At 54.5% G+C, this 15,333-nt stretch overlaps 1 protein-coding gene across 2 annotated transcripts in view; it reads right to left on the bottom strand.

Annotated features, from left to right (window-relative positions):
• Positions 1–15,333, bottom strand: part of GSG1L (GSG1 like) — a 224,210-nt gene that overhangs the window by 18,641 nt on the left and 190,236 nt on the right. For both annotated transcript variants that reach the window (XM_019648401.1, XM_019648402.1), the window contains exons 4-5: positions 14,305–14,416; positions 8,909–9,076 (exon numbers count right to left, since the gene is read on the bottom strand). In XM_019648401.1, coding sequence (XP_019503946.1) covers positions 8,909–9,076; positions 14,305–14,416 — 280 coding nt within the window. The remainder of the gene's footprint in view (positions 1–8,908; positions 9,077–14,304; positions 14,417–15,333) is intronic.

The following is a 15,333-nucleotide window of genomic DNA, read 5'->3' as shown; positions in this document are numbered from 1 at the left end:
CTGCCTCGCCAGGGAAGAGCGCAATGATGGTGCCAACTTGGGCCAGTGAAGCAACGTCCTCCACAACTAGATTGAAGAACAAAATGACAGCAACTTCTCTGTTCCCCTTCCCCCAATTCCCCAGCACTGTTCCCATTCCCCAATTCCCCAATAAAAATCTTTAAAAGAAAGAAAAAAAAGACACCCAAAGGTCAGTAGTTAAATGAACATATCCACGCATGCGTGCCGATAGGTGAGCATCTGCTGAGGGCCAGGCCCTGGGTGGCCCTGGAGGGCTCCATGGGGATGACTCAGCCAGGTCTCTGCCCTTGAGAGCTGTGCCTGTAGTACGTAAACAAGTAGTCACCACTGACTGTGCTGGAGTTTAAGCTAGAGGATGTTAAGACAGTGGAATGGAGAGACTAATCCAGGGGTTGGCGAACTTTTTCTGGAAAGGTCTAGATCAGGGGTCGGCAAACTTTTGAGACGGAAGAGCCGCCAGGGGTCAGCAAACTGTGGCTCGCGGGCCGCAGGCTCTGAAGTAAAACTGAAAATGAAAATAAAACTATCATAGTTTCATTTATGATATTTTTAAAGGATATTATTCACATAATGGTGATTATGTAAAAATATATTTATGGCTCTCGAACAATTTTTAAATTGTTGTGAGGGACAAGAGTGGGTCTTCCCGGGGTCAGCAAACTTTTGAGATGGAACGTACCCCAAAGAGCCGCATGTGGCTCGTGAGCCACAGTTTGCCAACCCCTGGTCTATATGGTAAGTAGGTGAGGCTTTGGGGGCCCTATGGTCACTGTCATGGCTACTCACTGCCCTTGTAGTTCTCACAGCGGCACACAATATGCAAACAAAATGGGTATGTTGTTTAGTAAACATTTGTCTCCAGCAGGTGGTGGCCCAGGTTTGGCTTTCGGGAAATATAGTGTGTTAACCTCTGGTCCAGCCAATGCTTCTCAACTCGGAGATGCACTGAAGTCTTTAAAAGGACCCGTGACTGCAACGTGCTGCCAGAGCTGAGAACCACTCGTGTCGGGGCAACGGGTTAGGTTTCGGGTTTTGCAAAACTGACGGTGCCCACAGATCACTGGAGGAGCTTGTTAAAATGCAAATTCTGGGGCCGGCCGAGTGGCACGATGGCTAAGAACTGGCTTGGGACGCCAGAGGGCCCCGGTTCGGATCCCACATATGAGGGCCAGTGACACTGCCCTCCACAGCTAAGATGCTGAACAACAGCTCAACCTGGAGCTGGGCTGCCATGAGTCGCCGGTGAGGGCGTAGGCTGCAGCCCCTGCTGCAGTGGGTTGCCATGGGCTACCGTGTGTAGCCAGCAGCCAGCGTGAGCGGCCAGCAGCCACGGTGAGTGGCCGTCCAGAAGCTGGTGACTGATCTGCCTTGCCCGGGAAGAGCGCAATGATGGTGCCAACTTGGGCCAGTGAAGCAACGTCCTCCACAGCTAGACTGAGGAACAAAAGGACAGCAACTTGTCTATTCCCCTTCCCGCAATTCCCCAGCACTGTTCCCATCCCCCAATTCCCCAATAAAAATCTTTAAAAAAAAATGCAAATTCTGATTTAGCAGGTCTGGGGTGGGGCCTGAGAGTCCGAATTTCTAACAGGTTCCCAGGAGAGACCCGTGCTGTTGGGCCCCAGGTCACATCTGAGGATCCAGGCACTGGACCCTGGCTTTGGGGGTGTGTAGGGGGTGCTCCACTAAGCTTAGGCCCAGTCATCCTCCACACAGCTCTCAGCTGCTGTCCAGGGTCCTCCCCACAGGACTGGCTATGAATGGGCATCACCAAGGAGCCAGCAGTAGTGACAGTCGGGCACGAGGGCGCCCAGGGCCCTCCCACCTCTTGTTTCCCCACAGCTGGCTGATACTTAGGAGGAAACATGGGAGTTCAGGGAATGCCCGTCCTCCCATGTGCTCTTCCCACTGCATTTTTATGGGTTTCCCCCTCAAGGACCGTCCCGTGCTTTCCTCTTTCCTTTCATGGGTGCTGGTCAGCGACCTAATCCACCTGCTGGTGGAAGCTGGGCGAGGGCCCGGGGTTTCTGCGTGCCATCTCTAATTTCAGGACGCCACCCTCCTCTCAAGAAAAAGCCCAGCAATTTCAAAGGACCCCAGTAAAGAGGGATGAAGTGTGAGGTGATGGTGAGACATAACCGTTAAGCAGCGTAAGTGGAAACAGATGGTGAGGGAAGCTGTGATCACATGGGTCGCAGAGGTTAACCATCTAGGAAACGGCGGCAGAGGAGACAGCACAGAAGTTTTTCAACGATCTGTTTGCAATAGGATAAAGGATAAAATGAAAGGGAATGTTGGCAAATAAATGACCCCACATAGGAAATGAAGGTTCTGTCACATCGCACCATAAGTGCTACTCCAAGATGGGGGGAAACAAATGGGTTTTTAAAAACTCCTTTTTTTGGTTTCTTTTCCCATTTTATGAGTCATATGGTCATAATGCAAAACCTTGGGGAAACAGGGAGAAGAGAAGCCATGAACCGAGTCAGGCCCTCCCCTAATCTTGGTGTCTAGTTGACAGTTTTGTCTCCTGTTTCTCCAATATTGGGTTTTCCAAAGAAACATCTAGATGTTATCACTTTGAGATTCTTCTCAGAACTGCATGGGTTAGAAATGATTCCTTAGGAAGACAGTCACTAGCATTTGTGGAGCCCCTTCCCCAACCCCCACCCGTACCCTCAACAGCTTCCAAGGGGGCTCCAAGAGCCCCACAACTACATGAAAAAGCCTACAGACTTGGTTTATCTCAAAAGCCCCTTTCTCAGCCCAGCCTCAGCTACAAGGGGAGTGAACGGGTGGGTGCGCCACGGCCCAGAGGTGGGCATGCCCCAGTGTGCTGTCCAGCTTGGCTGCTGGGGAAACCAGGGGAAAGGTCATACAAGCCAGACCACTGGCAGCTCCCAGAAGGCAAAGGTCAGAGACTGGCCAGTCACATGGCCTGGAGGCTTCCTCTAGGAGGACTTCCTCTCTGCTCAGTCACTCTCTCCATCCATCCCTGTATCCTGGAATAAAGAACGGGAGATGGCGGTGTCCCTGCCTCCCAGGAGCCTGCAGGAGGACCTGTGGGGCCAGGCGTGCGGTGAGTGCTGGGGATGAGGCCTCAGGCTGTGCGAGGACGGGGTCTGGTTGGATTTGAAATCAGTATGTGAGGTGTGAACAGAAGGCACACCATCTAGGCAAGGAATGGGGGGCACTCCAGACAGGGAGGCTGGCCATCCAGAGCCTGCATGGGGGCGGGAGAATGGCCAGTCTGGGGAACGGCGGAGGTCCAGAGGGGTGCTGTGTGCATAGGGCCCAGATGCCAAGGCAGCAGGGGCAGACCTGGAAAGTCACACAAGGAGCTGGGCCCTTGTCCTGGAAATGCAGGAGGTCACTGTGGTGGTTTAGGCAGGAAGATGGGATACAGGTACCTGATCGTATTAGCAGAGTGAAGCTGTAACATTCTGGCTTCTGGAGACGAGGAGACAAAGTCACATGTGGGATGACATGGGACCTCCATGCAGGAGAAAAGGGCTGATGTGGTCTTGGGCTGGGATGGCGGGAGCGAACACGGAGACAAATGAGCTGCCGGGAAATGCACTGGATTGCTAGTGAGCTGGCCATGATGCCTGTCACAAGCAGGGCCACCAAGGACAGAGATGCGGGACTCGGAGTGGGTTTGGGGACACCAGCATGGTGGGTCCTGGCCGTGGTGACTTTTGCTGCCTTTGAGAATCTCAAGTGGAAACGCCAAGGAGGCAGCTGGATGTTAAGTCAGGCGTCTAGGGTATACTGAAAATGTGGGAGTCCTAGCAACGGTGTAGCCACCGAGGCTAAAGTCAAACGAGGATAGAAGAGAATCCAGAACAGACCTTGGGAGCATTGCCCTGTAATAGGAGGGGAGAGGGGAGGAGCTGGTGGGAGGGGCAAAGGAAGCCGGAGGGGAGGGGCTGGTGGGAGGGGCAAAGGAAGTCGGAGGGGAGGGGCTGGTGGGAGGCGCAAAGGAAGCCGGAGGAGGGGTGACAGGTGGGAACCCAGGGAGGAGGGTGTGTGCGGAGCACTCAGGCGTCTGGCAGCTCCTTTGGGGGGAAGTGGGACTGGAGGGCAGGCTGCAGAGGGCCATGCTGTGAGTGGCAAGCGAGGAGGTGGAGGTGCGCCTTTCTAAACGTTTCCCTACAGCAGACAGGAGAGAGCAGAGCTGTGAGGAGTGGGGTCCCCCGCGCCCCTGTCTGCACCAGCCCTGGCCTCCTGAGGGCTGGAAGCTGGAAAAGGGCTTGAAGGGGGGCTGGACCCTACTCCACCTTCTCATCCCGATTCACTCTGCGGCCACCAGCCCCCACCCCAAACGCTGTGGGAGGACGCGACGGATAAGAGCCCCCAGCTCAGCTCCTACCTCTCTCCTACTCTCAGATCACACCAAACTGCTAAGATTTTCCTAAATGCCCTCGTTTGTCCGCCCTCCTGGCCTTCACTCATGCTGTTTGTTGCCTAAGAACGCCTTCTCCACCCACCGCCCATTTGGCCGGTGAGCGCTGCACGTATCTTTAAAAACTGGACTCAGGGTCTCATCTGTGAAGGCTTCCTGTCCTCTGCCTCCCCCAGGGTAGGGGGGCCTAGGCCCTCCACCTGGAGTCGCCCCCAGCAGACCCACCCATCACAGCGCCCAGAGCCAGGGGGTCAGGCAGGTGATGGGAGAGGCTGGAGGGCTCTGATCGGGGCAGATGCTCCCCTGTCCAGCCTTCTATCACCATGTCACCATGTCACTAGGGTCCCAGTGTGGCCAGACCCTCAGCTTTCTCATGACGCGTCGAAAATCTTGATGTTTTTAAAACACGAAATCTCCTGATTTTTAAAGCTCAAACGATATTTAATAATTTTAAAACCACCATGGGGCCAAACAAAGCACATCTTCAGCCAAGATTCTCTGAGGGCCTCTCATTTGCAATGTGCACTGTGCCCCCTTCTCAGGCAGGGATTGTGTCTCTACAGAGGGAGGATTCTGGCAGCTGTGGGGGTAGGTAGTGGCGACCTCCCTCCCCCCAGCTCTGTGCCAGAAACTTAGCTACATCATCTCATATAAGCCTCACAACAGAGCTGCAAGAAAAGTGCCGGCCCATTTTCCAGCCAGATAAACTGAGGCCGAGAGGCTGTGCACTCACAGCTAGTCAACCACAGAGTTAATTTCAACCCTGGTCTGTTTCTTCATGTCTCCCGCAGGGGTTAAATACAGGTTGGGCACCGGAAGTGTCAGCAAGGGGAGGCGCTGTACAACTTGGTGCTATAATGAACAATATCGGTATTATGGACACTCAGTGCTGTAGCTCATTGAGCTCCAGTGGGTCCAGGGACCCGGGACTGAGTGGAAAGCAAGGACGTGCTCTGGGGGCGACACACAGGAAGAGGCAGACCCAGACAAGAAAGTAAATGAATTAACAAGTTCAGGGAGGTAAGTGCAGCCAAGCAAGGCGGAGTGACCCAGAGTGATCTGAGCGGAGCAGAAGCTGCCCCCTCTGGGTCTTTTTGCTCCCCTCCCTGTCCCCTAAAGCTTTCCTGTGGGAGGCAGATGGATGTTCGTTCAGTGCGGCTGAAATCTCCCGGAGTCCAATACAACGGGTCTCATTTTCTTCCACACTTTGTTACTTTGACCCCCTCCCCGCCCCCCGCCCCCCCCCAGAGGCCCCATTATGATGCCTTCCATGGGCACAACACTCAGGTGACACTGGCAGGGATTAATTCCAGAAGTTTCTCCTAGCAGGCCAGGCTGCTCAGAGTCAGGGGGTACAGGCTCCCTCCACATGCACACCCAACATGTGTGCATACTGGCCCCTGGGCGCCTCTCTCTCTCTCTCTCTCTCTCTCTCTCTCTCTCTCTCTCTCTCTCTCCCTCTGTCTCTCTGTCTCCCTCCCTCCCTTCTTCCACATACTGCCATGTTTCAAAGCCCCTGAAAACCTTTCAGGATCTGCCCAACTACTCCTTACACCTGCCATAACCTCACTCCTACAGAGCAAATTCCAGCAGGACTGGGGTGGGATGGGGTTGGGTGGGGGTTCAGGCCCTTCCTACTCCCTCAGCCCCCCAGGTCACCATCTTGTCCTCAGCCTGAATGGAGTGCCACCCACAGATCCCTCTCCAGCTGGTGACTGGGAGACCCGGCACACTCTCCCCAGGGCATGTTCCCTCTTCTCCCCTCTGCATTCATGGCCCGCCTTGCGTCTCACCCACCCTCACGCTGTGAGCCTCATGGACTCCCCTCAGTGCCAGGCACAGACTATTGATCAGCCCTGAGAGGCCACACATCCCAGGGACTGATGTGATTCAAATCCCAGCTCTGGCACTTACCAGCTGTGTGACCTTGGACAAGTCACTTTACCTCTCTGTGCCTTGACTTCGCATCTATAAAGTAACTACTACCTCACAGAGGTGTTGTGGAATTAACGTCTAACACATTTAGCTGTGTGCCTGGCACAGGGCAAGCGCCACGTAACTGTTGGCTGTACTCATTACATGATAATCAGAGTCTTAAATCTAAAGCACCATCTTCACCTCCGTCCTGAGCTAACCATTCCCAAGCTTTATCCGTTGCATCCATAGCAGAAAGGACAGGAACTCACACACACAAATGCCCAGCACATTACATGGCTTATCAGATTTGAACCTTCCCAGGATGCTGCTCTGGGATCTCCCACTGTGAGTCACAGAAAACCAGCCCAGAGGGGCTTGGCACCTTGCCCCCGAGACACACAGCAGGAAAATGACAGGACTGGAAGACTCACTGAGGTAGAAGTGGGGTGCGGTGTGCTCCAAAACCCTGCTCTGTCTACAGCACCTCCCACCCCCCAAGGAATAGGAAACGTGCACAGCTGGGGCTGTGGATCTCTTCCTGTGTCCCTGGCTGCAGCTGGGGGGATACTGACCACTGCAGGATTTCAGCCCTGCTGCTGGGCCACCTGGAAACTTGTGCAAAGATCTGTTCGTGTGCTCTAGGCTCTTTGTAGGGAAGGCACCAAAAAAAAAAAAAAAAGACAAAATTAGGCCAGCCCAGCTAAGCTGAAATGCTCTCCTCGGAGAGGAAGGGAAATGAAATTTGATGAACCTCTGCATAATGCTCACGTTATGAATGTGTAAAGTGATATTCGGCACGGATGCTGGGAAGCATCCATCTTCTCCTGCATCGCTGGGGCCTGAGCTGTTAGGGACCGCTCGAACTGGGGCACCAGCTAACAGCAGCTTCCTGATATTAAGCGGTCCTGCCTTCTGCCTCAGCAAAACAAGGTTGCCCACGGATGCCCCAGGCTCCCCTACAGCTCCAGTGACAATTGATACAGTGTTAATGGGGTGGTTTTGACATCGGGCTGTTTATATGGCTGCTATAAACATTTCCTGAGCACCTACCATTGCTATGCCAGTCCTGCCACCTTCCTACTCTGGCCACAGCCATGGGATAGGTAGGCCCATATGCCAGGTTAGCCCAACCTCCCTGGCCACAGCTGACTGGCCTGGGACTGGACACCTGACCTGGGACTTTGGTGGCAGGGGGTGGGAGCTGGAATGCTGAATCTGTTTGATGGTTGTGGGGCTTGAGCTGAAAGGGCATGAGGCAGTCAGGGCTGAGGTCTCCAAAGAGATTCAGCCGATCTCACACACACACACACACACACACACACACACACACACACACACACACACACACACTCTTACTGAGCACCTACTAGGTGCCTGGCTCAGTTCTAGGTGCTCAGAATACAGTAGGGACAAGATGCAAAGCCCTTCTATCATGGGGCTCACTGTCTACACGCTATCAAACAGATAAACAAGTCGAATGATGTCAGATTGTATAGATGCTATGAAAAACTAGCAATGGGACAGAGAGTGACAGGACAGGGTGGGGGATGGGATGCAACGTTAGACCAGTGATTAAGGAAGGCCTCACTGAGTAGCGGCCTGAGAGAGCCAGCCAGGTGAGCTTTCTAGGCAGGGGCACAGCAGGTGCAAAGGCCCCAAGGTGGGGTGAGCTGGCAGAGTTCAAGAGCCAGAAAGGAGGCCCATGTGGTAGAGGGGACAATGGCGTCTGTAACAGTCAGAGAGAGGTCCTTGCGTGGCCCCCACCGTGCCCCGCCATAAAACCCCTTGGCTTGCAACCCTTCCACATGCTCCAAGGAGAGTCCAACGCCTCACTGCTGCCCAGCTTCACAGCCTCTCGCCCCCTTTTCCTCCTCAGGCTTGGTCCTGAGAACCTTTCATTTCCCTGCCACTGAAAGGCATGTCCAATCGACTCCCCCAGAAGCAGACTCTGTAGTAAGAATTTGGGTAAGGTTGTTTATTTAGGAGGTGGTCCCAGGAAATATGCTAACCATCTGCCTGCTTGTCCTTCCACTCATCCATCCATCCATCTATCATCCATGCTTCCATCCATCCTCCACCCATCATTCACCCATCCACCCACCCACCCTACATACATACATACATACACCCACCATTTATTGTCACCTGTCCTGTTCCCAGCTGGCCTCTGAGGACTCAGGGGACCAGATGTGGTCCCTGACCTCCAGGAGGCCCCCTCCTCTAGCAGCCATCACCAGTCCCACTGCTGGACCTCTTGTCACTCGGTGCTGTGACAGAGCCTGAGGAGGAAACCTTGGTTCAGCCTTTGCACGCCTCTGTCTTGGTTCTAAGAAGCATGGGGCCAAACGGCAAACCCTCCAACTTGCTTCCCTTCCTGGTTTCTCAGGCCCTGATGACCTAAGCCTGCGGCCACCTCATGCCCCAGGAATTCCAACACAGCGGGGTGTGCACTCTGCCTCGCCCAGCCCGCCCCTTCCACCCACACCCCCGCAGAACGCAGAACGCGTCTGTCAGACCAGGACGGGAGCCCTGCGGCCACTGAGGCGACCCCGCGCGAGCACTGACCTCTCCCGGAAGTACTTGATGGCTTCAGGGTCTATGAAGGTCGGCTCCTCCCGGTAGCCCTGCTCGAAGACCTTGCGCTTGTGCCGGAACTCAATGACCGTCTTGGTGTAAGAGTTGAGCGTGGTGACAGAGGCTGCCATGCAGCAAGTGAAGGAGCCCCACGCCAGGCTGCCAAGAGGGGAGGAGAGAGGTGCCAGTCAGGGTGGGCGGGGGCGACAAGTCCCGCTCACCGCATATCCCTCCGCCCCACACAGCTGCCTTTTCTGGGCCAGCCCTGAGCAGGTGCTGCTGCCCCCCTCCCGTCTACTGGAAATGGTATTGTTTGTATACTGTGATGCACAAGTGACAGAGTTCATGAAGTCATTCCATCCAAGGGGGCCGACGTCAGAGAAGGTTACCAGAATACAAGCCTGCCTGCGCTGGGACTTGCAGGATGAGTAAGGGTTTGCAGGGGAAGGGCCATTCCAGGAAAAGGGCAGAGCATGTGCAAAGGCACGGAGGCACGAGGCGTCCAGAACCTTCCGCACACTGGGGGAGGTTGGGGATGCTGGCACGAGAGAGCCTGAGGAAATTGTTGGGGCTGATGATAGAGAGGTAGATGGGGGCCAGACCCCCTAAAAGTTGGGTTTCCGTGAGAGTTATTGGGTCATCGGGAAAGGCATGACGTATTTTTCTATGTTTTTCAATGCAAAAATGCATCATGACTTTCCCGACGACCCAATATATTACTTTTGTTCACGGGTGCCCTGGGGGGAGATGCCTAACTCTCTGCCTCTTAGTCCTCATATTCATGTTAATGCACATAACAAGAACACCACCTCTCAGGATTGTTGCAAGGACTGAAGGAGATGATGACCCGTTCAAAAAACATCTTAGAACAGGGATTAGCACAAAGTAGGTGGTACCAGCCTTAGGCTTATCCCCCCCCCCCCAGGGGCTTGCCTTGGCAGACCTGGAGGGAGCTGAGACACTGAACTGGAAAAAGGAGCAGGCAGGAGGGTGGCAGGCTCGGGGCTCAGGTTGAGGATGGGGTCCCAGTGGGGCCCGCGGAGGGTTCCGGGGGTGAGGGGAGACTGCAGCCAGGGCTGGACCCTAACGGAACTCTAAAGTCCCAGGAACCAACATGAGCAACAGTCCAGATGGGGCGGTAGACACTGGGGAGAGCAGAAAGAGGGGCTGCGTGCGTGCTCACTGGCTGGCATCCTTGTGGACATTGGGGTCAACGAGCAAGAGTGGCATACCCAAAGGCCCAATGTCATTGTCACCATTTATCATCACTGCCTATTACTGAGCACTCTAAGAGCTTGGTCCCACACAGTCCTGACAACAGCCCCTAAACCTGCATTGCTGTCAGCCCTGCTCTCCAGACGAGGACACTGAGGCAGGGAGAGGCTGGCTCGCCTGCCTGTAAAGGCAGCATTCTCTGTGCTGAGTGACCACAGACATTCTTTCACATGGTCCTCATGGTAACTGGTCTCCAAAGAAGGACCCCATGAGCCATATGTCCTGGGGCTCATGGTTCGTGCGGCTCCTTCTCCTTGAATCTGGCATCTGGCCCCATCACGTGCTCTTGCGCCATGGAACGCAGCAGAACTGACACTATGTCAATGTCATCAAATAAACTCATAGCTTCTGCTTAGATCTCTGGAAATGCTCACTCCCCGCAGGGACCCAGCCACAGGCTGGGAAGCCGCTCCTGGAGTCAGCTCTGGCTGAGCCCCCAATGGCTGCGGCAGCCTGCCAGCCCCGCGAGGGGCAGTCTGGGCCGCCCAGCCCGGCGGTGCCCCAGATGACCCCAGGGTCAGCTGACATCCGATGGCGGTGTCTGGATCGCAAGCCAGGACCACCCACTGAGGGCAGTCAGCCCATTGAACCATGACAGGTGATCACACATTTTTAGTTTTTTGCCACTAGATTTTGGAGTGATGTGTCATACATCAACAGAGAATGGAAGCGCCACTCACAAGTTCTCCACGTGGTGGAAACTCAGGCCACCCCCATTTTACAGCTGAGGACAGTGAGGCACAGGGAGGGAGGGTGGCTTGGCCAAAGTCCACAGCTGGTGAGGGTCAGAGGCAGGACCTGTGGAAGAGGCCACCCCTCCAGACTGCCACAGAGGCCCAGCAGAGCAGGTCAGGGTCAGGTGACCTGACCGGGGGAGGTCAGGCTCCTCACCAGGGCCCCTCACCTCCCTGAGCAGCATCTCTCCCAGAAGCTGGTGCTCCCACCTCCCGAGCCCCCGCATGGGGCCGGGGACAGAGGCTGGCGCTGTCTTGCCTTGGAGGCTGGTCTGCTCTCGGGTGCCCAGGGCTCTGGGGCCAGAATTTTGACAAATGGCCTCACACATATTAAACAAGAGAGATGACACTGCATAACCCTGGCATGGCCCCAGAGGCGAGGCATGAAAAATGGGGCTGATTCTTCTCGCGGGCCTCGGTGACAAGGAGAAATGGACCAGCCCTAATAGGGGCTGCATGTTGGGCCCCGGCCTTAAGTTAAATGAGAGCTCGCTGCTACTTTGGCAGGCCAGGCCCGAGGGAGCAGAGGAGGAGGGCAGGATGCCTGGCTTTCAGGGGACAAGGTTCCCGTGGCAACACCAGCATGTTTGAATGCCAGGGTGGAGAGCCAGGGGCTTCAGGGAAGGGAGGCCTGTGGGAGGACGGGGCAAGGGACCTAGCCTCAGTTTCCACATATGCAACACGGAGTTATTGTCCGTGTTACATTTCATATTAATAACAGTAACATGAAAAGAGCTGGTGTTCACCGAGCACACGTATGTGTCAGTGTGCCAAGCACCCATGAACCATCGTACTGTTACCCCATTGTCTCATAGAGGCAGAATATAGAGGCTGAAAGCATGGGCTCTGGAGCCAGACTGCCTGGGTTCAGTTCCCAACTCTGCCACTCACGGGCTGGATTACTTCTCTGTGCCTCAGTTTACACTCCACTAAGTGCCCACCTCCCCACACTGTTGTGATGACACACCAGTGCTCAGGACACGTAGGAGAATCACGCACATGGCCAATCCTCAAAAATCTCCGTTCCCTTCTTTTGTCTCTTGCTCTAATTCAAGGTCACCACCTTCCAAGGTCAAGATCTCAAGAAGGAACCGCTGGTGCAAGAAAGGAAGGATAGATAAAAGGCAGTCAGAGCCTGGTTTCCCTGCCATGATCCTACTCAGAGGGAGTCAGGGATGGTGGTGATGGGTCAGGGTCTCTTTAAGCCACACAGAGAGGGGGAGGGGCAGAAATGTAGCAGGAGTCTGCTGGTCTGCAATGGGGTCTTTCTTAATCATGGCTCTTCCTGCCCCGTTTTGACCACCTTTCCCCAAAGATGCTCTCTCACCGCCGAGTCTCCATCTGCTGCTCCCCCTGCTCAGCACACTATCTTATTCCCTCCGCTGCCTGTTTTCCTGACCGAATTCTTTCCTGAGGACCCTCCCTGCCAGGAGCTGTGTCAGTGACCACTCCTCTGTTCCTCTGTGCTCCCACAGTTGTCTGTGGGGACCCCCCCCCCCCACATCACAGCATGGTTCACGTGTCTCAGTCAGGTTGCAATGCTGTCTTGGCCACTGCTGTACACCCCCTCCCCCGCCACCTTGCACCTAGGAGGCTGGTCCCAAGTAAGTGCTCAATAAACATGTTAAATGACTGAGTGGATAAGTGGTTCCCAGCCATCAGGACCAGACCTGCAGACCCTGTGTAATGAACAACTGCAGTCATTGTTGTTTCAGCACATATTTCTTCTTCTGATAACAGCCCACTCCACCCCTGCCTCAGCCTCAAATTTTCCACTGGGGGACCTCACCTTTTCCTCTCTGTGTCCAAGGGTTTGGGTGGGGCCAGCACCGCCCTCTGGACCATGTGACTCAGGCCAGACCAATCAGAGCGGTCCAGTTTCCTCAGGGCCTAAATCATTGGTTGAGGGAGGGTCACATGACTTACGCTAAGCCAGTGAATGTCATCACCAGGATTTTGGCTGGAAATACTGGAAAGAAGTCCCCTCTCTCTGCTCATATTACTACATTTGTAAGATGTCAGCCTAGAGCTGGGCATGCTGACCACCATGGCTATCACTTGGGGAAAAGATGCTTGTGAATGAAGCCAGCACAAAAGGAACAAAGACAAGAAAGAGGGGGAGAATGGCTGTGTCTCTCTCTAGTGAATCCTCTGGTCGCCTGGATCCAGCCATGCCTGAGGGATCTTGGTAGCTCCCTCAGCATCCATGCCACCCCCTGACCATTTGAGAGTTTTGGACTCATTTCTAGCTCCAGAGATGAGCCTAGGCTAGCTGAGCCAATAAGCTCATGACATTCCCCCAGCCGTGGTCATTATTCAAGAGGGAGAAAGTGGCCTGAGTTGGGCTCATTGGAAGGAGGCTTGGGGTTTTAGACAACACTGAGGAAAGAGAAGCTCCACCTTTCCCTGTATGTAAAGGAAGAAGCACCGACCTCAAGAAGAGCTTTCTCTTCACCAGGAGGGACGCCTGCCCAGAGACAGAGTTATCATGTGAGGGGGCAATGCTCAGAGGATCACAGAGGAAGAGAGCTCAGGCCTGATGATGTCAGCAACTCTGGACCGAGCGGACCCGGAAGTCCACACCACAGCTGCACTCTTTCCATTTTCAGGGACCCGTGAGTTTGCTTATCGCTTAGACCAGTGTGGGTGGGTGTCTCTGTTACAACCCACACCCCCCTGGCTGACGCTCCCGTACTTTTCAGTTTCATGAACTAATACCAGCCCTTGTTCACTTAAGCTTGGGATTCCATCACTCCCAAGCAAAAATCTCCTGACGGAGTCTGCCTTTCGTTTTCACCCCATGCTCTGAGGTGCTGCCCCCTGTCCCCTCACTGGGGTCCCCCTAATCCATTGGACCACCCAGAACCCCTGATGGCTCACATGCCTTCAGCTCTCATCTCCAGCAGCCGCTAAGTGCGCTTGGCAAGCTTTCTCCATAAAGAGCCAGGCAGTAAATATTTTAGGCTTTGTGGGCCACTCAGCCTTTGTCGCAACTGCTCAGCTAGGTCACGGCAGCGTGAAAACAGCCGTAGACAATATATAAATGATGGCCATGGCTGCGTCCCAATAAAACTTTATTTATGGACACTAAATTTGAATTTCACATAATTTTCACATTTCACAAAATATGATTCTCCTCTTGATGTATTTTTCCAGTATTTAAAAACAAAAACCATCGTTTGCTGGAGGGCTGATTAAACCAGGTGGTAGGCCGGATTTGGTCCACGCACTGTAGTGTGCCCACCCCAGGCTCTAGGGTCTCCAAGCACCTTTGTTTGGACTCTGGGCTACCCCGCCTTCCTCTGTCCCCCAATGGGCTGAGCTGTTGAAGTCCCAGCATGCCTGGGGCTCTGTGTCCGAAGGTCAGAAGCCACTTACCAGAAGGACCACCCATAGTCCCAGGAATGGGGTCTCCAGTCTTCAGGGCCAAGGCTCACGGTGACCTGGAACACCTGCGTGTACATCATGTGGGCGACCATTCCCAGGAGGCCTGTGAGGGGAGCAGAGTGAGGCATCAGGGAGCCAGGTGGGGCCACGTGCAGTCCCACAGCCTGTCAGTGCTGGGGGAGAACATGGACCCCCCCCCCCACCCCACCCCGCCCGGGGAGGATGGTCGGCAGGACCAGAGCATAGGAGGCCAGACAGTGGTAGTTTCTCAGCCGGCCAAGGAGCTTGAGTTTGAGCCAGAGGGCAAAGGGCAGCCCTGGAGAAATGTAAGCAAGGGAGACAGAGTCAGATCTGTGTATGGATGGGCAAAGTGTTTCCGTTGAGAACCAGATTAGTAAATCTTTTAACCTCTTTGGGCCACTTAGTCCTGTTGCAACTATTGAGCTCTACGGCTGTCATGCAAAAGAACCCTGGACACTATGTAAATGGATGAGCAGGGATGTGTTTCAATAAAACTTTATTTACACGAGCAGGCACCAGGCAGGAGTTAGCCCGTGGTCTGCTATCTGTGTTAGAGAGTCACTAGGGAGAAGCAGCCTAGAGAATGTTTTTCAAACTGCAGGTTGTAACTCACTAGACTAGTGGGTCAGGAAGACAACATCACAGATAGCAACAAATGCCACACAAAAAAAGAATGGAATGGGGGCTGGCTGAGTGGCGCATTGGTTGGGAGTTGGCTTGGGACGCCAGCTGTTGGCAGCGGAACCCAGGTTCAGATCCCAATGAGGGCCAGTGACACTGCCCTCTACAGCTAAGATGCTGAACAACAGCTCAACCTGGAGCTGGGCTGCTGTGAGTCGCCAGCGATGGTGTAGGCAGCAGCCCCTGTGGCAGTGGGTTGCCATGGGCTACCGTGTGTAGCCAGCAGCCGGCGTGAGCAGCCAGCAGCCGCAGTGAGCGGCCGTCCAGAAGCCGGTGACTGATCTGCCTCACCCGGGAAGAGCGCAATGATGGTGCCAA

The sequence above is a fragment of the Hipposideros armiger genome, unplaced genomic scaffold (genome assembly GCF_001890085.2).
Source record: "Hipposideros armiger isolate ML-2016 unplaced genomic scaffold, ASM189008v1 scaffold_126, whole genome shotgun sequence".
In the NCBI taxonomy this organism is placed as follows: Eukaryota; Metazoa; Chordata; class Mammalia; order Chiroptera; family Hipposideridae; genus Hipposideros; species Hipposideros armiger.
This window is presented reverse-complemented; position numbering and strand designations above follow the sequence as displayed.